The sequence below is a fragment of the Ascidia mentula genome, chromosome 4 (genome assembly GCF_947561715.1).
Source record: "Ascidia mentula chromosome 4, kaAscMent1.1, whole genome shotgun sequence".
Taxonomy (NCBI): Eukaryota; Metazoa; Chordata; class Ascidiacea; order Phlebobranchia; family Ascidiidae; genus Ascidia; species Ascidia mentula.
In genome coordinates this window covers 18,570,539-18,594,912 of record NC_138569.1, presented here as the reverse complement: position 1 = coordinate 18,594,912, position 24,374 = coordinate 18,570,539, and the positions used below count along the sequence as shown (strand labels likewise).

Genomic DNA, 24,374 nt, shown 5'->3' with positions numbered 1-24,374 from the left:
GTAAACGAACAGCACACGTTTCGGCTACACAAAAATCGATTCTAGTACGCAAGATAAGGTGAGGACGGAAAAGGCAACGCACTAAGTACTGCAAATAAATATATTAAGTCGCTGAGATGACAAGCCGAGAGAAACCAAGATGTTGCGCTTTGCTCATACTTAAAACAATTACAGACAGGATAACACGACAGCTTCTATTGAATTCTACAGCAAACTGTATTGCAATTTTGGCAGTTTGAGGCTATTCGACTGGCGAGCGATAGGTACTACTGTAAAACAATATATTAGGCAGCTATAGTCATAGTCATGGCAGTATCAGACAGCACATAATAGGGATAGGAATTTTCATTACGTTTCGCTCTCATGTGGCAATATAAAACATCACTCTTGGCGTAACTCCTGTTGCTCTTACTGCTCCTTCGCGGCAACAAATTTGCTGCGAGTTGAGCCGTTAGTGGGCGCTACGTCAGTAGGCGTGCTGTATACTCGGCACGCCGCCGACTGGAATAAGACCCAAAGCTGTGCTATGTTCCCGTGATTTCATTCGGAGTGCTGCGATGTCAGCGTTTCCATAATCGTTAGAATCTGCGAGAAAGTAATTTTTATTAAAATTTTGATTTTCAACTGTAGATTTTCATTTGATTCGATTCTCAGAAGAAGGGCTGGCGATGTTGGTAAATTTAGAAAAAAATAATTATGTTACGCAAAAATGCAGTCGCCTATTATGTGTGACTTTGTCCAGCGCAGAAAAAAAATATCAAGGACACTCACTTGGGCCGTATGGCGAGTACTGGCAGGCGGCGTACGGATTTTGGCTCGTCGGTACAACAGATCCTTGGCCAGTTTCTGACGAGAAGGAAGGCGCCACGCCATAGCTCGAGTCGGCCGAAGAAGATACTGTGGGACGTTGGGGTTGGGCACCAAACGCTGAAGTTGAATGGTCGGCAGAGGTCTGGCGCACAGACAACCCCTGCTGCTGCTGTGGTCCTGACGAATTCATTGCGTGGAGTTTAGGAGATCGCCGACTGTTGGGCATGGGATTGAAGGCATGTGGAGTATGTTCGACACCTAAATGGAGAAAATCGTAAACCGTTAGTAATTTATGACCAATTGTCCATGATGCATTTACTTAAAAAAGAGGACTTTTCCGCAAGAGCAAATGTTCTTAGTAAACCTTTAAACAGTTTCATAACAGCAACAAGCAGAGGTAGAGTTTCATGAAGCAAGATTGCTCAAGACAATAAAAACAAGACCAATCCTACATTGCGCTTGTCTTCAGTGCAAAAATTAATGTCCTAACCAGATTGTTGGAACAGAACATACCTGAATTTAGGTGCGACTCCCCAATTGAGGATGGAGGAGAGGAGGAAGATGGGTTGCGCTCGTGTTGTCTTGCACCGGATGCCTCGAAGCAATGCTGCGAGTGATGGCTTCTGCTTTGGTGCTGCTGACTCATGCCATTTGCGCCTCCCGTGTAATGGGAGCGGTGACCGTGCGATGGGTTTTCGGAAGGGGAAAGTCCCTCCACCGGGGAGGACTTGGACGAAATGAGTCTTTCCGCGTTGTTCGAGGCACCGGTGGCTGGAAGATAACTGGACGAGGAGGCGGGACACAAACCGAAGATCTGCAAGTACGAAGAGGTTTGTATACACAAGAAAGTAACCAATGTTACGTTTGTTCAAAGATCGATTGTGTAATAGTGACCACGAGGGTAATACACAATATTTCCCGGGATTAACACAAACAGCTAAACTAAAAAAGCGTACAAGAAAATCCTGCTTAGATGTTTTGATTTAATTGTGCCATAGAAACGCAATGTACCATAGAAAACAGTTGATCAAAACTGTATACTGCATTTAGTCAAGCTTTGTTGTAATGCTCAACCAACTAGCATGCAAATTTGTTTGGCCAGCTCAACGTAAAGACGGCATTTCACCAAAATACAGCAGCGCAGAACCAACAGAGCTTGTTTGTTTCCAGTCCAAATGTCAAGCCCGGAAAACAGACTAAGCACGAGATTCCTGCACGTTTATTTAGTTGCTTACACATTGACTCAAGTCCATAGGGCATGCTCGGCCAGTTGTGAGGCGCGATAAATAAACAATCTTACCATTCCACTAGTTGGCGGCGACCCGGAATGGTGGTAAGGATGCAGTGAGTAGGCATCTCCAAATGCGCTGGCAGCGGCGGCCGACGGATATTGGCCATAACGGGCCGCGGCGGCTGCTGCGGCTGCCGATGCCCCCATCAGGTTGTAGGCTGCTGCCGCGCTCTGATTCAATGGGTCCTTGCCATCATATCGCATCGTTTGGTGAGGATGAGTCATTGTAGGCGAGAGGACGGGACCGTGTGCGCGATGGAAGGATTGTTCTGAAAAATTTAAAAATAAATATGCGATTGAAATGCGTCGACTCGATTTTTATCTAAAAAATACCCAGAACATTAATATCTCCTACAGGCATACCGGAAATATCATTGTTACATTTGTGCATGGGGTATAAAATGTTGATTTCCGAAGACATATGAAGACAAAAAGTCGAAGCATTACAAAAATATATTTGCTGAACTATCGCTGGAATAACAGAACACATGCAACGGGTAGTGGTATATTGAGAAACAGCAGATAACCTACCGTGTGCTGAATTTCCGAATGAATCGTGCACAGCCTGCGTAGGATGATGGGATGTTGGACTCTGCAGCATGTAGTTGTGTCCAGTAGGAGCTGCCCCCATGCCTACAGCTGCAGGCATTGTGTGAGTATAAGCAAGGTGAGATGGTATATGGTGGGGATGAGGGTGTGATGATATCCCGTGGAGCTGCTGCGCGGCCATTTGCTTCCTCCAGCGCGCGCGGCGGTTGCTGAACCACACCTGGATAATGAAAAGCAATCGATGTTGCGGGCTGAATATCGACAGCGGTATTAATCACGCGCGCGCTGTACGGAGTCTTATCGCGACAAGCCGGTCAGGGTTTTGAAGTCTGACACGAGGCTTGATGAAAATTTTCATTTGCGCACCGATCGGACTTGCGGAGGATTCAATAGCGCGAGCACCTGGGCTTCAGGCGTATCGTCATGACATTTGACAGTAGACGCTATCGCGTTAGTTTGACCCCTCGGAATGGCAGAAGACGGACGACTTCCGAAACACCTGTCGAGCGGACAACCATTACCCACGATATGCGCCACTCGTTGCCGATTCTTGTCTGGCCGTTTCAAGCACAAAAACTCTGCGCTTAGATGAAATGACAGCCTTCTTCATATTAGACGCTCGAAGTTTCTCAAAGCGCTGGGGAAAAACTATCGCTGGTCAAGTCGAGCCCTAATGCGCGATAACCTGATCGAAGCCGAGAGTTGGGCGGAAAATTGAGGTGATTTATCGGGGAAACCAAAACATGACAAATGACCGGACTGGGCGTAGGGGCACTGGCAGAGGTGCCAAGCTGCTACGGATTCTCACAATGGCCGTCACTGTCGTGTCGGTTCCGTACAAAAACACGCTTGCTCTTGCGATTGTAATCGCTCTCAGCGTAAGGCCAAGCCGCAGTGCATTAAGGAGAAAACCGCGGCCGCCGAAAACGTTGTGTTTGTTGCCAAAACCTGATTGAAAACCAGGCATACATACAAGTGATCAACACGGAACCAGGTGTAATTAGCCTGTGAAAGTGGGCAATTCCTGCGAATCGAGACCAAGTTGCCTCATTAATCACTGTCCCATTACCATACTTTTGTACAGGCGGCGCATGCGCCTTGTCGGCGTGTCCGGTTGCAACCGCAACAAGGGCGGCACTAAATTAGTAAAAACAAACCAAACACAAGGGCGAATTTCGGCTAATTTTGGAAAATAATCAAAAAGTTCAAAACACGTGATTTCGTGCTTGTCTTTTGCGAATGCCAGACGAGCTCTTTGAACTGAAATATCGGATCACGGCCACTAAACTGTTCTTGTTGTTCGGCCTGTCTGCGATAACACGCGTAACCCGTTCACTCAAGGGGTTGGTTTAAAACATGGAGCTCTGGAACATTTCCAACAGAAGGATTAGCAGTAGACCACACGATCTTGTTTTATCGCCCGAAACGTCTTTATGGTTTGAGCCAGGTGACTGTCAGCAGCCCAAATGCCATCGGCCTAAAATCGACGACCTGAAGGATAGCGCTAATACCTCAAGGCTGTCGCGGGACGCACTGTTTTAATTAACGATAAACGTGCCTCGGCGTTGACCTAATAATCGCTGTTTTGGTAAACTTGGCATCTCCAGCAGCTGCTGAGGACTGCAGTAAGTCTGCGTATGTCGCACTAATCGATCGAAAAGGTCCGAGTCCAGCGCGATGGATGAGGTGCGAGATGGTGGACATAATTACGTAAACAGGACGCATGAAGTGGACAACTGACTATTTTGGCCGGAGGGCGTTCAATTTTTTTGAATCCGTTCAGCGGTTCAGGCCCTACCTGCGACAAACCGATTCGTTTGCGGCTGCTGCGGCGGCCGGAGAACGCGGCGAGACCTAAAATGGGCGGTTTATTTATTGTGATTGCGCGCGACATTATTCGCGTTTTGGCGACGCTTACGATGACGGATCGTTTGCGGGAAAAATAGCGAGAACCCGGAGCGGGTTAGCAACGAATCCTTAACTCGACTTTAATATTACGAGATGGATCTTCTGCTGCATGTTAGCTAATTTGATTTTGCCTTGCTAGGAAATAATTTTAGCCAACTGCGACGAAATTGCCACATCTGCATTGAAGTATTAATTTTAAAAATTCCAGCTATAATTATGATCAGAATGTTTGTAAGTCGCGCGGGTTTACCACTGAGCACTGTTTTCCCATACAACAACACTTTACGCAAAGAAAACTTGACCCAACCCACGCCAAAGCAATTTGTACAACAAGCATTATTCCGAGATGCAATTTTCAAAGTTACACACAAATTTTTTTGGGGTGGCGGCCACGTTTGTTTTTGCACGTACACATATATTGCGGTCCATATTACGTCACAACGATGTCATAAGCGTCCTGCGTTGGATAGGTCAAACAAATTACCTTGCAGAAACCTTATCTTTTGCCTAGTTTTAAACCAATTTAACTTTTGTCACAAAATATTTGAATCTTTCTCTTTAACATGTGCAAACATAAAAACATAAAGTTGCAACTGCAAAATACCTCTTCTGCGGCCACACTCATTTAATGCAAGATTTATCAGATAACCGTTTGCCTTTACGATTTTCCAGCGAATTTTAAACAAAGCATGAAGAAGCCTAAAAAGTACCTGTACTCTGGCCTCCGTTAGTCGCGTCCGCTGAGCAAGTTCTTCGCGCGTGTAAATATCAGGGTAATGAGTACGTTCGAAACATCGCTCAAGTTCGTCCAACTGCTCGGCACTGAAGGTCGTCCGGCTTCTTCTCTGCTTGCGTTTCAGTGGTAAATCAGGTTCTGATTCACTTTCACTTCCCTCGCCGTCGTTGTGTTCTCCACCAGACGATCCCGAGCGGTTGGCTGCTGTTGGTAAAAAAAGTCGGGTTATAGTCACAGTTTCCGCATTTTTCCTGGCTCTAAATTTGTTTAGTTTAGGGTACAAAAAACTACTCGAATTATAAAAGCCAAAGCAAAGATGCTGGTCATGTTGAGCAGACGTCCGAAACACAACTGTGTTCAACATCAGTGCAACTGTTGATTTGTTTAGTTTTCGTGGTATATATTGTCTATGTAAGGCTTTAGGTAAAGGATCCCTGGCGTAATTTCGAACTCAAACTTGATTGTGTTGGTTGCGTTCGCGTGATGCGTTTGGAAAGGTCGCGCTCGTATCTGCCACCCAGACATGTGTTAGGGGCTCTCTAGTCGCCGATCAAAATCGCGCAGTCCAACAAACAAACGCGCTTTACACGTCGCCGATGCTTGAGATAATTGCATGGCTCGGGGGCAGCGACGCAAGTCAAGTGCAACAAGAGGTCTCCGCATCACGCGTTACATTCACGCCCACTGTTTTGCCCGCCTGTGGTGCGAGACACTTTATTAGTCAACTCTGGGACGAATACCGGCCTTCCTTGGGTCTGTGAATAATTCAAGCAGCAGCGCCTCCACCAACGGACGAGTGATGCTATAGAATTCAGCCCGAGCAGTTGCCCTTCGGGTTTCTCTAATGAGCAAACCGTTCCGCGTACGGTTTTGGTGCTCTGTGTTCGATCTCCATGGCTTCTTACGAAGGAAGCCGCACTTTCACATTAACCTCGACCTTGTGGCCTTGAGCGTATGCAGAGGGCGGAAGAAGCGCTTGCTCTTCTGTGGCTTTTTCGCACCCGTTCGGCTGCAATTCAGCTGCCATGTGCGTTTACCGCGGATGAGCCAGTGAACGTCGAGGTGCTGGGACATGATTAATTGATAAGAGGAGTTGCATAACTTACGGGAAAGCGTGGGTCAGTCTGCTAAATTGAACTTGCCGTCAAAAACTGATGATCGCTGCCTTTGCTTGTGAGAAAAAAGTACAGATTACATTAGCTATTTTATGATTTGGTGTCTCACCGTGTCTCATCTTTCACGATACTAAAACGCCGCAGCAACATCAGCGATGATATGATCAAATTCAATCGCTTGGCCCAGGCCGTTTATCTTGGGTTTGCATGTCGATGGGCGTCAAACGACATGTCGAGCAAATCCCCTTTTTGTGGCCATACCGACAGCGTTGCTCCGCCCGCGAGACGATAAAATCAAATAGACTTTTCAGTCAGCAAAATGTTAGATCGCGCGATTGCAGGCCGTTATTTGCGAGTCCACACCAACTGTATGAATTCGCCCAATATGCAAAACATCTTCGCACGTAAATAACTGTGCGAAAAAGAGCAATGATTTCAAGCGCACGTGTAGGATCTTGCGTATGCCAAACAACAGTTAAAAATATAAAGCTTTGTCGTCGTCTGTTTGGTGCTTTGAGGTTCACCGATTTACGGGAGTTCCCGTCGAGTCCACCTGCGGCAGATAACTTAGCAGAGGATTTGCGGCGGAAGAAAAGGAAGAAGTGGGAAACATAGTTTCTGTGTTAAGCCGATTTGCCTCCTTGAAGCCGGATTTACGAGCGGGGCGCCCCGGTATGCCTCTTGTTACCGGCAACTTTCGCGCTGATGTTTCAACTCAGCTCGCCCTTGTTTATACTCTGGCTCCTATTGCGCAGCTATTCCAGCTTGAAGATGCTGCAACAGTTTGCTGTTTTTGGACGGTTTGAAATTATGTCACATGTTAGATTAGCAGTTGATGCCACTTCCGAAATTAGTAAGTAAGGAAGCGAACTGACCGGAATAAGACCCCGAAAACGCCCAGTGCGTATAAAGCCCTTCGATTCATCTTTTCCCTTTGTCGACTGACAAAACCTAGTCGCGCATATTACAACATTATTGTTTACCGCAAATCCGCATCTTCGTTACCCGGTGTCACACGAACGGTGTCGATTAAAACGACTTTGTTAAATCTCGATCGGTCACGCACCGCACAGTTGATTTGCAATGGTTCCAGACACGCGCAATTACCAATTTTCAACCTGTCTGTGCGGCCGTGTGAACGCGCAGGCAAGAATCGCCACCGATTTAATAGTATTTCACACCTGAGCGGCGAAAACAAAATGGCGAGGCGACCGCACGCCTGCGGGGCCTTTGCGCGTTCTCCGCGCTTTGCGCACCTGTTCCGGCGCCTTTAGATTGCGTGTGAATGGACGCCACCTTCGGCCATTTCCGATTTGTAGGCGGCGAGTCGGCCGTCTCGCTTTCATGCCGACTTGCCGGGCGAGAAGATCGGATCTCCGTAGGACGATTTGGTTCCGACTGAAAACTATGTGCCGACAAGCCGGGCGAGTTTAATCCGCTTACAACACAAATATTTTTGCGCTTAATTCTTCGTAACGGCTGTGTCAAAAACGATATACGCCGCGAGGTCGCAATTCATCGTGAAACCACAGAGGCGACGCTATGGGTTACGCTAAACATACAAAAGTACTTGGATGTTGGTTTCATCTATTTGTCATAGATGAGAACATTATGCATATTTTTGTAAACGATCAATATATTCATAACAAAGAGCCCCTTTTTATTATGATCTACACTGAGCAGTTGCCTTAAAAGCAAGACACAAAGCGCCCACAAGCGACAAGTCACGCACCTAATGGGTCTGTTATTGGCTGACGATTTGGTATCGATCGAAGTGATCGCATTTCACAGTTGTCATCATTGTGGCCAAACACTTTACACACTCAAACAAGGAATTATGTAACATGATACATTTGCAGCCAAAAGTCTTTATGATCAACGAACAAATTAAATTCGATTAACTGGGCGACCTCAGACCGCAAACCTATCAACCAAACGTGGGCTAACTCCGGTCCGCAGCGGTACAAATCTGCCAAGCGGGAACCGTAATCGCCCTACGACTCTATAACAGTTCACGCGTGATCAGGGCACATTAACGCGGGCCCCCGAGCGGCCCCAACAACACGCAACCCCCCGGCGGGAGACCTGGCACCGCGACCTCCAGTATTTGCGCAAGCTAATGGCGACACGACACACTCTTGCTTATGGCGCCCTGACCTCGCCGACTGCCAGAAGGGGCGGAACAGTGGCGGAAAATTGGTGCTAGAATCGCGACCGCCTAAACTGCCTCCATATGTCACGATGAACTTCAACTGCGCTTCGAAGACCGTCGTGTTTTTTTTTTCTGGGATTCCAAGAACTTTAGTCGTTAATAGTTACGAATGCAAATGCTGAAGCAAAGAACCTAAAACATTTATTCTAGAGGACAAAATGATAAAATACAGTTTTATTCACAGGCTTCAAAAGAAAAGCAAATCCCCAACAAACATTTCAACGGATACATGTGGGAATTTCTTGAACTGATTGCATTATTCGATAACTTTGGAAGGGAAGAAATAACCCTTGTTTTAACAAACGCTAACGAGCCCTGTGCAGATAGGACATGATAAACAGATGTACCCTGCTGTTACTAAACGTGTGCAGTATTTTAATACATGAAAAACCCACTGAAACAATACGCGATTCAACCAATAAAGGTACCAGGAAATAAAGAAGACACAAACAAACTACCCCATGTTTATTTAACACTCTGTATTTTTGGATTCCGAATGCCAGGCGTCGCGACCCACTCGCACACACACACAGCGGGCGACACAATCTGCTGGGCGACCTTTCAACTCTCTCGCAGAGGGGATCGCAAACACACAAAAACGCCACTCGTCCGCGTCACTTTTCATCAAGCAAACTTGCCTGCTCGACAAAGGCAAAGGCTGCAGAGTGCGCGGCCCGGCAAAGTCGGATTATTGCGCGGCCACAAAAACTCTTGTCGGGAGTCATTACGCAGCGCACAAGGGAAGCTTCGGGTTCATTATCGTCCCTCCTGATGCCTCCCCGGGTCGGCGGGACGCCTGTGTCATTCCCTTGCGCACGGCTGTGTCTTAATAACCCAGGACAAAAAGCCACGCCATTACGCGAGTGCGCGGCGAGAAGTATTGGCCAGGGCGCGTGGTTTTTCTCCCCCAGAGTCGGCAGATTTGTCGCAATGCCAATTAATGTGAGGCCGTCAGTCAAAGCTTCGGGCTCTAGTGCATTTGCGTTGTTAAATGCCCCGCCATTGGCCTGTATGACCACTGACGCGCTACACAGTGGGAAAAGCTCGCTTTTCGGCTCTTGACAGCGATTGGCAAAACACGGGAATAGTATAAATTATTAACGGTACAAAACGGCGCACTAGGAGTTGTACCCCAAGCTCATCATTTCGATATAACATCCCAATAGACGGGCAGAGATTAAGCATTGATGGCTTACGGAAGCAACCGGTGAAAAACTCAATCGTCCCAGGTGTTTTAATCCGTCACTACACAGTGCATTATTTACCTGATAGTTCTGCCTCGTTATCCACGTCGCATCCCTTGGCGCGCAGCGTCCTGCTAATTGAACTGACGGAGGGGACGCTGTTCCTCTCACATATGCCATCCTGTGCATAAAAGGGAACGGTTAAAGTCGCCCTTTCTCGACCGAACCCCGAAGGCCCGGGCCCCACAGGGCGTTTCAAGGCAATGTCACGCGCGTTACCTTAATGAGCCGCTCGCGTATTTCCCAACTAAAGATCCCTGGGTTCTCGTTCTTATATTCCTCGATCTTATTTTCCACGTCGACCGAGGCCACCTTTGGTTTGCTGCCACCGATGGCCCCAGGTTTGATTGAGCCGGTCTCTTGGTACCTGCAAGTACGTCATTTTGCATTAGGACGGATAATTGATGACTCAATCAAGTGGAAAGCATGAAGTATCCATATAGCGGTTACTGGGCAACGGTTGCTGTGAAATCGGGGCTTGCAAGACTGCAGGAGTGGGGAATACTCATGTTTTTTTGTAATGCATGAAAATTTTGTGCACACATTCAAATTTTGTAGTCTTTATTTGCCACAAACATTGTATTTTTTCCACGTGCTTCGCGACACTACGGCTTTGCTTATTTGATTCGCTCAATATCAATTGACCAAGCCTTGATATAATTATTTTAGTATTCCAGCAACGTTTGAATATCGAAAACCAAAATGGAAACATCACTTTTTCGAGTTCTTGATTATTTCAAATACAGATTTTAAACAAATTGTGTAATGATGATGGTCGCCCGACCGATGGCAAAAGTTCTTTAACGCAACACACCTGCACAAGATCTTGCTCACGCAGCCATGGGAGACACGGAGTTGTCGGCTGATGACGCAGGGTCGGACGCCGTGTGCAGCCATCTCCACTATTTTGTGCCGGATGTGGTTTGGAAGAGGACGACCGTTGATGAACATTCCCCCGAGTTGATTGACTCGCCCTTGGCCTATCAATAAAAAAATATTTAATGCAAGAGTCTTTGTGCGTATTTGTGACTGTTTTGGCCAATATTCATCTTGGAAATTTTACAATTGGATTTGTTTACAGCGTTATTATCAAAGTATATCAACACATTATAACGGTATCATTATTAATAAAATGATCAATTAGTCAGTCACAGATAAGAGTAAGCGAGACGTAGACTTAAACACAAAAAAAACAGTACAATCTGCACACTACAACCAGTCTAGTTTGCAGTTTGGTATAATTGTAAACACAATCTAGCAACAAAAACAAGCTTAGATCGCTCGCTTTAACAAAAAAAAGGAAACTCGATAAACTGAGATCGCACCGCCAGCTGACCACGTGTTGCAATATATGAAATCGCGTGCTCCAAGTAGGAAGACCATTACTCATGCGAATGCGACTTGACTCTCGCGCGCGGCCAGTTGTTCGTCCTGACACACATAAGCAAACACAGGTGAAGAGCGCACCCCACCGCGTGCGTCACCGGCTTTGCAGCGTGCCACGAATGGACAACACTATCCCGAGGAATGTTTACAAGATCGGAAGAGTTGCTGCTTTGCCACCTGTCAGAGCTGACAGCAAAGTACGAAGGCGGGTGTGAAACGCCGCTCCGAACAGCTCTGTTAATAATCCAGTGCGACACAAAACAAATTTTTGTGGCGACGAAGCCGACGCGCGCGTTCGGGGTCGCTCCGAGTCGCGATTATATTAGTCATGTTTCTGTGTTTAGCGGCACTCCGGATTTATTGGGACTTAGGCTGGATTTGGAGACATCCGATGTGACTGAGGCAACAAATGGTGTTATTTTCGATGATTTTGTGCAGAAGCAACAATTTTACAACGGAATGTTTCCCGCCTAACAGCGACTATAGGGGCTTGATATTGTGGGATCGAAATTATTTCAATTTAACCACTTTAAATGCAACCACAGTTTTCAAGTTGACCACTGGTACCAAAACCGATGTCTGCTCTCAGTGAATGTGATATAAGCATGAATAAAAAAACTGGGTAGGTCATTAAAATTCGCGAAACTGAAGATTCCACCCGTGTGAAATGGGAGTATATGTGTTGGTCACTACGTTTCCCACGCACTTGCGTATTCGTTGCCCCAGAATCGACATAGTCAAGTTGTTTCCATGCTGAGCAAGTGCCTCCCCACCATCGCCAACCGCGGGCCGCGTGCGTCTGGAGTTGCAGCATTGTGTCCACCCGCGTTATGACAAAGCGCCCGGCAATTATATGGCCCTGGTCGGTTCTCTATTCAATCGCTATCAAATCGGCGACAATAAAACATATTTAATCGAAGTTTAATGACCATGGCCCGGTCATTCAAAGTTTCGCGCGATGGGAAGGGACAATACAGAGTAGTTATGGTGACTGTTCCCTAGCGTGGGAAATGCATTGAGGAACCTGCCCGACAAAACAAGCCACCTCTAGCTGTGCGCTAGACAAAGTCTGGACCCCGGCAACTGCAAGTTGGCCTTCGGGCTTGTTCCAAGTTAAATTAGCGTTAGCCTGTAGACTGGTCTGTCACGCAAGACTCTTATCGCACTTAACCCTTGCCAGGAAATGTTTGGAAGTGTTTTTGAACAAGTATTTTTCCTGATTTTAATACAACCCTCTACTATACGCGAATCTTATTTAGTGCCATGCAAATATAGATTTGATATTTTTTTGAGTTAATTAGACAATCGAGGTTTGCAAGAATTAATAAACAAAACAAGTTCTTGGTTAGTATGGTTAATAGTTGCCAATACAATTGTCCTCCTTCTTCATTTTTAACACTAATTTTAGTCAAAAAATAGTATTTACCAATCAAAACATTAGGGTAAACTTGAAGTAACGTGTGTTTTTACACAAACTCATTTAATTCCATAAAAAAATTCCAAATAAGATTCTCTGCTATAACAGGCGCAGTCAATAATCCATTGATATCAATGAACAAAATACACTAATTTCTATCCAGACCCATTCCGTGCAGAATAGTCACAAGAAATGGCTTTCCAGCGGTTGTCGCCTTGTGTGGGTCACCCTGTACCGGGTGTTACAGTGTGAGAAATAAAAACAGGATAAGAAAATTTGCAAATCTCCTCGCAACCGCAGAGGCTTAGCGCACATCAATTATGTATCGCAACTAAATGAAGGTGTTTCGTTTATCGAATTTTGAACGATAAACACAAATCGATCTGAGCACAAGCGAGAAAACGACGTTTGTTAAACCGATCGAAAATCTATAAAATATGCACATACAGGGAATACGGTTTTCCGTCCAACAACTAATAGCCTATAAAAGAAACCTTAAGTCTTACCTTCAAGAGGAAATGTCGGTCTGAAGTTGGCAGCAGGATGCATCATTTCCATTCAGGTCGATCAGTTCTTTGTCTTTTTAACTGATATATGCCGAAAGAATCTGGCTCAGAACAGACACAAAACTATTGGACTTAAATGCGCAATCTTTGTTCTACAAATACACACTCTGTTCTACAAAATACACGGTTATGTTATGCTTTTAAGTTGTTTCACAAGAAAAAGGTTTGCCCAAGCCTCTTGCTTCCGAAAAGAAGTTTAAATTACATTCCGACTACTGTTCATAACAGAACAAAAATTTTCAATGGTGATATATGACTCGCGTACGAAAAACACCTTCCTTGTCCAAAATGTCGGACAATAAATTTATGCAACCACAATATTGGAGGCCACAATCTGGGTGCCAAAAACGGGTCTTTCCAGCGGGCTGTCAGCAATACAGGCGCTTGCGTAAATTTAAGCTATTATTTGTTAGCATGGGGTCGATATATCCGTGTCAGTAGATTGCCCGATGCTCGTAAAACCGCGGAGAGCAAAATGGCGGACAAGTTGTACGCCAGCGTGGGGTCGTAGGCAATCGGAACCTCTCGTAAACCTTCCGGACGCTGGGCTTTCGCAATGACCCCTAAAAGCGCGGCATACCAAATCTGAGCATCCGCACACATATATTCCTAGCAAGGAGAAACGCAAATATTCCGATTTGCTTTGTTGGGAAAACCGCTCGCGAGACTAAATTGCAGAACGAGATTAACGACGCCGCAAAAATGCTTGGCGGGTAGCCACAGACCGCTATTACCTGTCGCCCAAATGGGCTAAAGGGCCGAGAAATTGCCACAGCCCGCTTACTAACTCTTCGTCGGTCACGGGCGCTTAGCGATAAGGCTTTCAATATCGAGTTTCACTGGTATAATAGTTTGAGAGGCGAGAAAAAAACACGTCAAGGGGCAAATGGATTAAACTTCTTCGCAAACCCCTCAGTTAAAGCTGCTGGCTGGCATAGCAGGTCAGGTGTTCGCTGGCAAAACACATCGACGCGTTTAGCGTAAGTTCAATTACACGTCTGCCAAAAATTCTCTAGCAATGGCGAGAGGTACCTGAGGCCAGTTTAGGACTCGAGCATAGGCGTATCGCATTTCGAGATGACGAAATTACCGGCCACATCAAAAAACTAAGGCCCAAAGATTACCTGCGTAGTATTACACCGACCACGCACTAACAACGTTACTGCGCTAAGCGATTGCTGTTGCCTGCTCTGTGCTTATAGGCTTCTAACTGCAGGAGAATGTTCGTTCCCTGAAACGATCACTTTTGACGACTACGCTGACCTTTAGTTGCGAGCCGCTGGCGAGGACAGTGATTTTGCATTAACTGTGATGTTCCGATGAATATCTCAGAGGAGTGACCAACCCCAAGAAAAAAGGCCTTCGCCACGCCGAAGCCTTGTTGCTTCAAGTGCGGAGAAGGAAGAGCGACGACGCGCCGTTGTTGGCGAACTTTTTCCCTTCGCTCGCTCTGCTCTCTCAGCCATCTCTTGCCGTTTATTCAACATCGGGCTTTAATTGTCGGTTATGCGACATGGTCTAGATATAATTTCGCCGTTCGTGTTGACTGTCTCTAACACTATTTTGGGACGTATATTTTCAAGTAGAGTCTCAAATCAATATATTGGCATATTTAAATGCTTCCGATAATCTGCTTAATATCGCACAACCTTGTGACGCAATTCCAACATTGTCAACAAAATTATAATTTTATGGAAGAAGTTTTGAGCGATGGTGCCACTTTAAAAGCTCAACCTTAAAATAAAACAACAAGCCAATATAGTTCTTTCCTAAATCGTAAATTCTTAGTATGACAATATTAATTCCCGGCCAACGTCATACTGCCCGGCCGCTATTCGATACCAAGTTTCCCGCGTCGCTGCCAGCGATTTTTGGGATCTTTAGAAACAGTCGCTTCTCAAAATGGAGACCACGCCACGCTAATAACGTCGAATGATTACCAATTGTCACGCCGCTTCAGCCTGGCCGTTAACGATGAATTGGTCCTTTACGTATATAGCAGTTCTCATCAATTAGACGTTTTTGCTCAATTGTGAATTAGAAAGTTTTGTTTTAACGAGTGCGGCGAAATAAGGAATTTAAAATTGTATTTGAATTCCTGGGTGTGGTTTAAATTTCCGGTAATTTACCTAACTACCCAAAGAAGAAGTTTGATACAGGAATAAATTTTGTAAATCATGAGACAAACATTATAGGCTATATATCTGCTGTATAAAATATAATGAAATATCGCCTTGTGCTCGTTATATTGCATTGAAAAAATGATTGTAGAAACAATCGAAACGTCAGCCAATGAATATTTCTGCAGCTACATAGGTTATATTGTTTGCCTTGAAGTTTAATACAAAAATATTAATTTATAATTGGCCGTGTTTTTTCTAAAAGTATTGTATACCGTTGTTTACACAAGAGCTAAGTAATTGATGTTGTAATTCGTTATTTATAATGGAAATTGCCCCAGAATAATATTGGCTTGGTAGGGCACTTCACATAGATGCAACAACAACGGCCGCCGCACGATTTCAAAACATTTACTTTCAAAATGCGATGACGAAAATAGGGGCCAACGTAAATTTTGTTTTCTCGATCAAATACACGATAAAATCATACCGGCATCCTTGGGCTCACGTCTAGAGCGCGGTTTCGTGCTCTACAGTTCGTGCTCTATCGTAGAAGAGTTCCAACCGCAGGTCTTACTCTAAAACCTCCATCGTACGCAGCCACAAGTCTTGCTCGCAAAAGATCGGTGAAACTGATTTGTCATACGACATGCACTAAAAATCAACCCTGAATAAGCGCTTACCTGACTGGTAGCCGCTATAGAATCTGCGACATTTTGTCTTGATTTTGTTGTTAGACTACAAAGCGAGGTTAAAAGTAAATTAACTCGTTTGGTAAAAGCGTTTTTTTAGCGGAAACTGAGTGAGCAGTTACAATCTTCCAGGGATTTTCTCTTGCTGAAATCACGTTTTCTCGCGCATTCTGTTTTTCCGGCGCGCAGATTGCGAGCTAATGCGCAGGGAATGCGAATATAATACCTCGCAATGGCGGCCGAGGTGGCTGCTTTTGCTTTTTCGACAAATAACCGATTTAGGCTAATAGGCGAATGAGAAATGCTTGCCTTGTCGGTCCGCTCCAGCCTTCCTCAGACAAGCAATGACCTCACTTTCTGGCATGTTTGTTTTCTGAGCCCTTAATACACACAGTCAGGCGAAGGTTTGAGAATCGCCTCGACCCGATGCAGACCTCGGGCCCAAGGCCTGCGGAGAAATTTCAAAACACCGCGCGATTCTCTTTCGTCGTTTGTTGAAACAGGGGACTCCAATCGACGGATGAAGCAGTGAAATGTGTTAATTTTGCGCCGCAGAAATGTTGTGACGCCGCATCAGGGCCCACGCAAGGGCGACAAGTCAAAACAGCACGGGGTCAGGTATTTATGAAATGCCTCCAATTTCGAGTGTTGTCATATTTGTGTTTTTAAGTGTTTCAAAACACAACGCATATCCTGTACTTTACCATAAACCCTGGACAGTATAAGACAGTATTGAAAAACAGGCTAGCATTGTAGCAACCTTTTAACAGGATTACTCCACAGTGCTTTTCTGTGTATCTAGCTTTTCTGAATAAATTTGCGAGTTACAGGATTTAGCCGTTAGAAAGCCCGGGAAAGCAAAGTAAAACGACTTAACCCTTGCAGCATGAAACATAATTTAGATCGGCTAGCCTTGGTTTGAATTCATACATTTGCCCGCCGAATAAGCGCCCATTCAACGGCTTTACGTTTGACCGATCAAGCGTGTCTTTTAGCTCGTGTTCTAGATGACCCCTGACCTCGGACGCTCGACCCTGTGGATCCGACAAGTCGTTCAGGCGCCTCCGAACAGCGGGTTATCAAAAATTGTACAAACCACTCTATCTCAAGCTAACAAAGTGTGACCGACGATAAAAAACTTGGTAAAATGGCCGTGGCAACGAGATACATTCAACTTTCAGTTGCCCACAGTGCAATACGCTTACGATGTTTAAAATTATTCCAAACGATCGATAAAACGAGGAGAGCATTTGCTCTATTTTTTGTCTGGTTTGTCCAGGAGGCCTTATATCACGCATGGGAAAAAGTCCTGTTTTTGCAGCAATGACCATGACACAGTATTAAAGGTCTTAAAGTCATTTGCAGAGGTTAAGATGTTGGTTCGAGTCATTTGAGTGTTGAAGCAACGGTTAGGCCGGACGTATTACCTTAAACGAAGCGCATTGCCTGTTCGAGAAAACAGCCATTATTGCGCGATGGACAATGGCACCGACGTCGGATTGCGTTCTCTCTCGAAACCGTTGTCTTACGTTAAGCGGTGAGGGTCGTGGAACAATGCCACGTCGCTACACGCGTTCGCCGTTCCTTTTGTTTCTTTCACCTTGCTCGCAAACCCAAAAAATCGAGCCCAGGAAGCAAATTCCGCTTAGCTCCACAACCATTACGACCGTGTGACGCGTGCTTCCGAGCCATTGAGCGACGATCGATTGTCTCACAGCGCGCGATCCGCCCGAGTTCGTGACTAACAGCTGACGAGATGGGGAAGATGTTGATTCCTAACGCGAGGCGATAAAGCTTAACCGAGCGTGAATAAACGGGCGCGCGTGCACGATCGCAATAAAGCGAATGACAAATCTGTTTCCGTGCCGTCGCCTAGTGCCCATCTGGGTCGCCCGGGCGCCAGCGTCGCCACCAGGGCGTTGCGCGTGGGCCCCATCAACTTGTCTTGACCCTGCTGACCGCCATACGAACTGTATTCAGTAGGATCGGACCCTTTGCGCCAATTTCAACGGCGAGGGTCGTTCTACACTCGTTGGTGATAATTGGATATGACAATAATTGATTTCGTCGTAATTTCATGAACTAGTGTAAGTTGTGACAGGCGCGACGTGCGTATGATTGCGGGACAATAACGTTGACATGATTTTTGATGGAACGCACATCGAGAATTCATTTTAACATATAATCGACTCACCGATTTGTGGCAAGAAAGCAAGATGAATGTTGTGTGCCAGAACTGGCAAAGGTAAACAATTTCACTGGCATCTGAGACAGGTAGCGCACATAATTAATTTTTAATTGAAGAGAACAATCTTTTCCAGGCGATGCGAACTTTTCTGACTCGCAATGTCAGTAATCATTTCACCGTTAAAAGGAGAGCCCACAACACGTCAATAAACTCATATCTAAAGTAAGGCACTTCGACAAGGTTATGTCAACACACGTCAGTACAAACATCATCTCATGACCGCGAAAACACGAGTTACTGAAAAGCATGCCATCAGCAACGACAAAATGTATTTCTGTGTGCCAGGGTTGTGGCCCACGCGGACGGAATCGTAAAAGTCGTTGTGTTCCGGAGCCAATGCGGCAATCCCCGGCTGTGGATCAATAAAATGCCTCGCACAAATTAGCCAATTGGGCTTTGTGGGTATACAGGCGTGGCGAACAAGCCGGCATTAAACTCCCGCTATGGTTGCTAAACGATTTTGAAAGAGAAGCGAGAAATTGAAGAGCATAAATCAATAGCGAGGATTGGTGATTAAACGACAGTCAAGCAGTTCGTAGATTGGATTAAAAACATGTGCCATTCATTAAATAATTTAATTCCACTCGACGGACGCTCAACTCTCCTCTCATGCTCATAATCCGTCACTTGCAACTTGATATTATATTTTTTAAGTATTATATTTTGATGAATAGCTTTTTAAACAGTAAAAAATAAATTAACTGCGAAACCCATAAAATTCTACACCGCAGGAAATCTATTTAAAAAAGTATCATGTGGCCAATATTGAACTAAATAATAAATATAAAAATCGCACTAATGAAGCAAAAACAACGTTTACTTTCGGCCCAAAACATAGCAAATTTTTGTTTAATTATTTCGTTGGAAATATTGACAAAAGCGAGATGAATAAAATGGTTTATTGAAATGAGCAGGAACAACGACCTGTTTTTAATAGAAGTAATAAAAAGTAACAAAAGGGGGTGTAGTTTGAAACAATAGCGAGGCAAGAGGGTTTAATACTTATGTGACTCGGCCCATATTTTCGTGCCCTGAATATTGTTCTAATTCCTGTTTCGGCTCTAATACGCACCGTCAAATGCTCGCACCATTCGTTGACTTTTCCCAATAAAGTCGTCGCCACTGACATGATTCGGTGTAACAAGATACAGAGAACGCTTCTTTGGTCACCCGCCGTTTGACCCTTGGTGACCCGCAAGCCGTTGTATTTGAAAGTAACCTCTATCGCGGCTTTACATTATTAAACAAGCGACGAGCAAGAACGGTGCCGGCATAATCCCCTCAAACTAAACCGTGAAACTTTCACTCGCTTCGCTTTGAGTTGGGTAGGGCACACGCGTCCCGACGACAGCGCAATAATGTTAATTCCATTGCGCAATATACGCGAAAAAACTCTGCGCAGCTTGAGTTGACAGCACGGTGGCTCTCAACGCATTTCAGACCGGTCCAAAATCTTACTTACGGCGCTAACTCCAACTGACAGAGACCTGCCATTTTGATTTTGATCCAATACACGTGGGATCGGAGTGATCACTAACTGAACTGCAAACGAAATCAGATCCTATCGTACTTTTCAATCAAAAATTGAAACTGTTTCCCTGGGGCGTGGCTTCATAGTGACAACTACAAAGTTCAATCTACTTCGCCTCAACCTAGCGTAGAAGTGCGAGGCGTGAAATCTACGGTCGCCTGACACGAAGCCTGCAGTTATATTACACCATTTTGTTTTCCCGCGGCGACTTACCAAACACTCTCAGGTGTCCCGAAGCTATTAGTGTTTTTTTCGCCCCTTTTTCGGTTGAACATTTGAAGGTTTTTCATCGGATTTGTGGTAAAAAAAGTTTGTCAAATTGCGATTCCAAATTCGACAGACATTTATTATTTACTTTTTTGTTGCGTGATAAGGTTTGTCAAATGATTTTTGTAATCGTTTAGGTTTCGTATCAAATTCCAGTTTCACAATCGCATAGCTTAAACGTTTCAAACAATTTAATTTGTAACGACATTTGCAGGAAGCCATATCTGTTTCTATTCTCTTGTGTTGGTGGCACTGAATTCATGCGAAAGCAATTCATAGTTTTCGTTGAGTTGTGCTAAGCAGATATTGCGAAGGGACTTTTAAACGTTACAAACAATATTGATTGCACATAAAATCGCTAAATTATGTGCTGTTGTAAAGCAGTTGCTTTCCACGAAAACGTTGAAAACGTTACTGCAAAAATGTCAAGAATAACCACTAACGAATCCGTGCAGCTTGTTATGGCACGGGTGCAACATTCTGGTCGCACGCAAGATCACCATCCGATCTCGCAGAAAAGGAAATTGAAAGACAAGTCCCGTCTTTTTAAGGTAAAAACCTGCGGTTGGCGATAGCAATAACGCGCGCGGTTGGGGTGTGATCGAAGTGCCTTGAACGGTTTATAGCCCGAAACTATATTTATCTCATAGGCGAATCACCGAGGATGAAGGGAGGTGTTATGATGCTCAGTGAGTGCATGGTTGGCGAATGCTTTATTCCTTGTAATTTAAATCTTCTGTAATGACTTAAAAGTAAATGCCCATAAAACGTGACAATAAGAAGGTGGTTCTTTTCGTTAACAATGTTCAATGCAAGCAACGAAAAGAACAGCTTGAAAATATTTCAAAATAAAATAAGGTCAATATTGTAACACTCAGTTTTTAGTATCTACGTTACTGTACGTTTTTCTATCTTTATTTCAACATAAGAAGCGAACTAAGCACGTTTCCTCACTGACGATAATGTGTTTACTACCCTAGTATATTTTCTTATGAAACGTATATAACATTGACGCACGACTTGGTGTATGATGTAATTGTATGACCCGGTGCCAGGGATCGACACATACATACACACACCTGCCAAATCGCTCTGGGGTGGTCCGATTTCGATGCAGTTAAATCGCTTAACACCCCATCCGCATTGAAAAGTCGGACTTGGTCGTCAGTTCACTGTTACTGTAACGTTACTCATTTAAACAACCAATTCGTGCAAGATGTTATCGATCTGCGTCGCTTCCCCCGAAACGAACGATGGTCAACTCGTTAAAACCCATCATCCCGTTTGGAAATCCGGTTTGGTGAATAAGCGCACGCGGTCTCCATGCGTAAGTTGGTTTAACTAAAATTTAAACAACACAAATGAGGTGGAATTGGATAATTGTTCATTAATACGACCCGTATGGGTATAACTATTTACTACGCTGAGTTTTTTATGCTTTTGATAATATAAATTGTTTGTTTTTTTAACAATCTTCATTCCAATTACAGGCGAACGTACTTTCAAAACTGTGCACATTAAACGATAAAAACAAAAATATATAAATTTTAATAACAAAAAATACATTTATTTTTGCATTCATATAACCTTCATGTTTACATAAAAAAAAATTATTCCAGTCCCCGACCAAATCACACTTTACCCCTAGTACGAGATCTCCGTCACCTCCGCCACCAGATGAAGGACAATATGTAACAAGGCGTAACCGCGCGTAATCAATCATTCGTCAAATCGCTCGTACGCCCTGACACCTGTCATAACAAGCGCGCGTTTCTTCTTAACCGTCGCGCAGTTGCCAGTGACAACAACAGTCCAGCGCCGATCGCATCTCTAGCGCTGCCCACGACACTTTCTCATACGTAGTTCGGGGTCCAGGGTATATGTTCGAGAAGTTGCACCTGTACGAAGGCGCATCGCGTGGCTGTTTGTTTTGGTTATAGAAGATCGTAGCGGCCTTTGCGCTGCAGCGGTGCCCAAGGCCTTATAGTTCCATCCGATTTCGATGCCCTGTATTTAGGGCTCAACAATTTGTAGGGCCGATATTAAATACCGATGGATGCCTTCCTCCTGCTTATCACTTGGTGACCGTAAACACAACCTATCGCCCCCGCACCGTCCACCATATTCGTGTATAAGCGCATAGCACGCTTTAGCGAAACCTTGTGTTTGAAGTCTCATTCTTATAAACCTGGTGCACATTTTTCACTGCCTGATGCAGCGATGATGATTATCAATCCCGGGCGGGGATTATGGGATCCGTTGCGACTTCAACGCACCTGGAACCTGCCCCGAAAACGCAATTAAAACTCGCCCGCACAAGCCGAAGCTTGTCGGCCGTGACTAATTTGATGTTGGCAACAGGCAAGACAACGGGTGTTCCTTGTCGAAAGGTACCGAGAATCGACGCGTATCTGCCGTTGTGTTGCTGTCAAAGGAAACTTCCAGATAAATATCAAAGTCTCCATCGCCACGTGAGAAAGAATACATTGTCTGGCAACGTGTTTATTCAGAGGGGAGGTGACAAAATAACACACATTCCCGTTTCGCGTGGACCCGTCATGATATACACAAGAGATAGACTTTTTTGTACAATAACGGTTGTCAAGAACCATTGCGAAGCCTTCTTTTATTTTCAATCCGAGCGATATGCTTGTAATCTGCGATATGCTTGTAATTTGTGCTATGCACCCACACACACAAAAAAACAATGTTTTATTTGTTCCAGAAAGGAGAGCTTTTATCATTATGAAAAGTTAATATAATTGTTCAGGAAAATGTTAGAATAAGTTTGGTAATTATGTTAATAAAGCTGGTTTGCTTGAAACTGCCAGCGAAAGGAATTGGACATCTACCCTGACAAAGACATGCCATGTTCCTTCCACAGCGAAAACCAAACCGAGGTTGAGAAGGCCGACGCACGACGTTTCGAAGCGAAGCATGAAAAACAGAACTGGGCCGCGGGGACGAATTTGTGCGTCACGGAGTCCGGGGAAGAGCAAGAACCCCGAGGACAAGGGACCACGACCGTTCGGGCCGCATGCTGCGTTGTGGTTGTACCGTATGGGCCGGAACAGTTGCCGTGAAATCGGGTTGGGATTCGCCGCGTGTCACTTGCTTCCCTACGTCTAGCCTCCCCTGCGCCCATACTTAACAGGCGCATCTGCTCCCTGCGCTCGTCCGTTTGATGTCCAGAGCGTCGCGTTACACGCCCTGTGTGCAGCAGCACCGCCACAGCCTTGTTATTCTCCAGGAGTCCTGCCCAACATGCAGCACACGTGACCTATGAAATTGGCAACAATCTGGCTCCAATCTAAGCCACCAAGAGACATTTCCAGGACTTGTACAAGATATGAATGTATTGTGAAAAACTGAGTTTTGAAACAAAGTAATGGGGGTACGAAACAAAAGTAAGGTATACAACCCGTTCGTCAAAGATCCAGTACGTAGTTTCCATGCCCGAGGAGACGTGGGCCAAGTTAGGTTTGGCCAAATACGCCTCGCCAAATCGGTTTTCCGCTCTTTGAGATTAGAAATGGTGGAAAATGTGGTTTGTGGTCTAGATACGCAATTAATCTGTTCTAATAATGCAGCGTTAACAAAACTGTCTGGTTCGTTTTGCCGCTGTTCAGCAAGATATTAAAAACATGCTTACACTTATTCGTCAGGTAAAGAGCATAAACCACAAGTGCTTTACCCAAGTTCCCAAATATTAGGATTGTAGTTAGCGGCAATATCATGCGGGCAAAGCTCTTCGGTGATATTAACACCCTTCTGGATTATTTTGGCAAAGACTTTATATTTCGAATTCAAGCTGAATTAAAACATTTTTCTGAAAAGTTGGAGCAAGATGCGAAACTTAAGGTTCCCAAGAAGACTTGAACCCACGATCCAGGGCACACCGGGCCATTATTTTCCAGTCTATGTTCCCGGCGAGGTTTAAACTAACGACCAAGTGAAGACATGCGCAGTTGGGTGATCCTGCGTTAGCAAGCACAAGTATAGGCTACAGACATATACATGGCCTCATTTTGTATCGTTGAAAAGTATTTTTTCTTACATTTTTCAATACATTTAATATTTTATTTGATACCAAACGCTCGTTGAAATCAACCAAAACCAAATTAAACAAAATCAAATGTGGTGCATCTTGTTGTTTTTTTATTTGCTCGCTTCCTCTAACTTTGTTTTTTAGTATTCTATGGTTTCATAAAACCTAAAAGCTCTCTAGCGCCACAGAAAAAGCATGTGTTACAATTATGCATGTTTTTACGGTCACCTACAA

General features: G+C 44.8%; 1 protein-coding gene across 2 annotated transcripts; it reads right to left on the bottom strand.

The window, feature by feature from the left end:
* Positions 1-10: 10 nt before the first annotated feature.
* On the bottom strand, positions 11-13,325 carry LOC145897383 (uncharacterized). 2 transcript variants are annotated; one of them, XM_082985650.1, is made up of 10 exons: positions 13,175-13,325; positions 10,680-10,845; positions 10,085-10,232; positions 9,887-9,986; positions 5,269-5,498; positions 2,633-2,870; positions 2,111-2,370; positions 1,324-1,624; positions 772-1,068; positions 11-585 (listed from the first exon to the last, which is right to left on the bottom strand). In XM_082985650.1, the coding sequence occupies exons 1-10, from the start codon at positions 13,224-13,226 to the stop codon at positions 467-469; spliced, it is 1,911 nt and encodes a 636-aa protein (XP_082841776.1). In that variant the 5' UTR covers positions 13,227-13,325; the 3' UTR covers positions 11-466. The 2 variants fall into 2 exon arrangements, with proteins under 2 accessions (XP_082841776.1, XP_082841775.1); XM_082985649.1 differs by lacking the exon at positions 13,175-13,325 and adding an exon at positions 11,191-11,281.
* Positions 13,326-24,374: the final 11,049 nt, after the last annotated feature.

Coding starts and splice junctions, on each gene's coding strand:
- LOC145897383 (XM_082985649.1), bottom strand. CDS start 11,248: ATGGTCTTCCTACTTGGAGCACGCGATTTCATATATTGCAACACGTGG. Junction 10,846..11,190: donor CAACACGTGGTCAGCTGGCG/GTGCGATCTCAG, acceptor TTTTATTGATAG/GCCAAGGGCGAGTCAATCAA. Junction 10,233..10,679: donor GTGAGCAAGATCTTGTGCAG/GTGTGTTGCGTT, acceptor ACGTACTTGCAG/GTACCAAGAGACCGGCTCAA.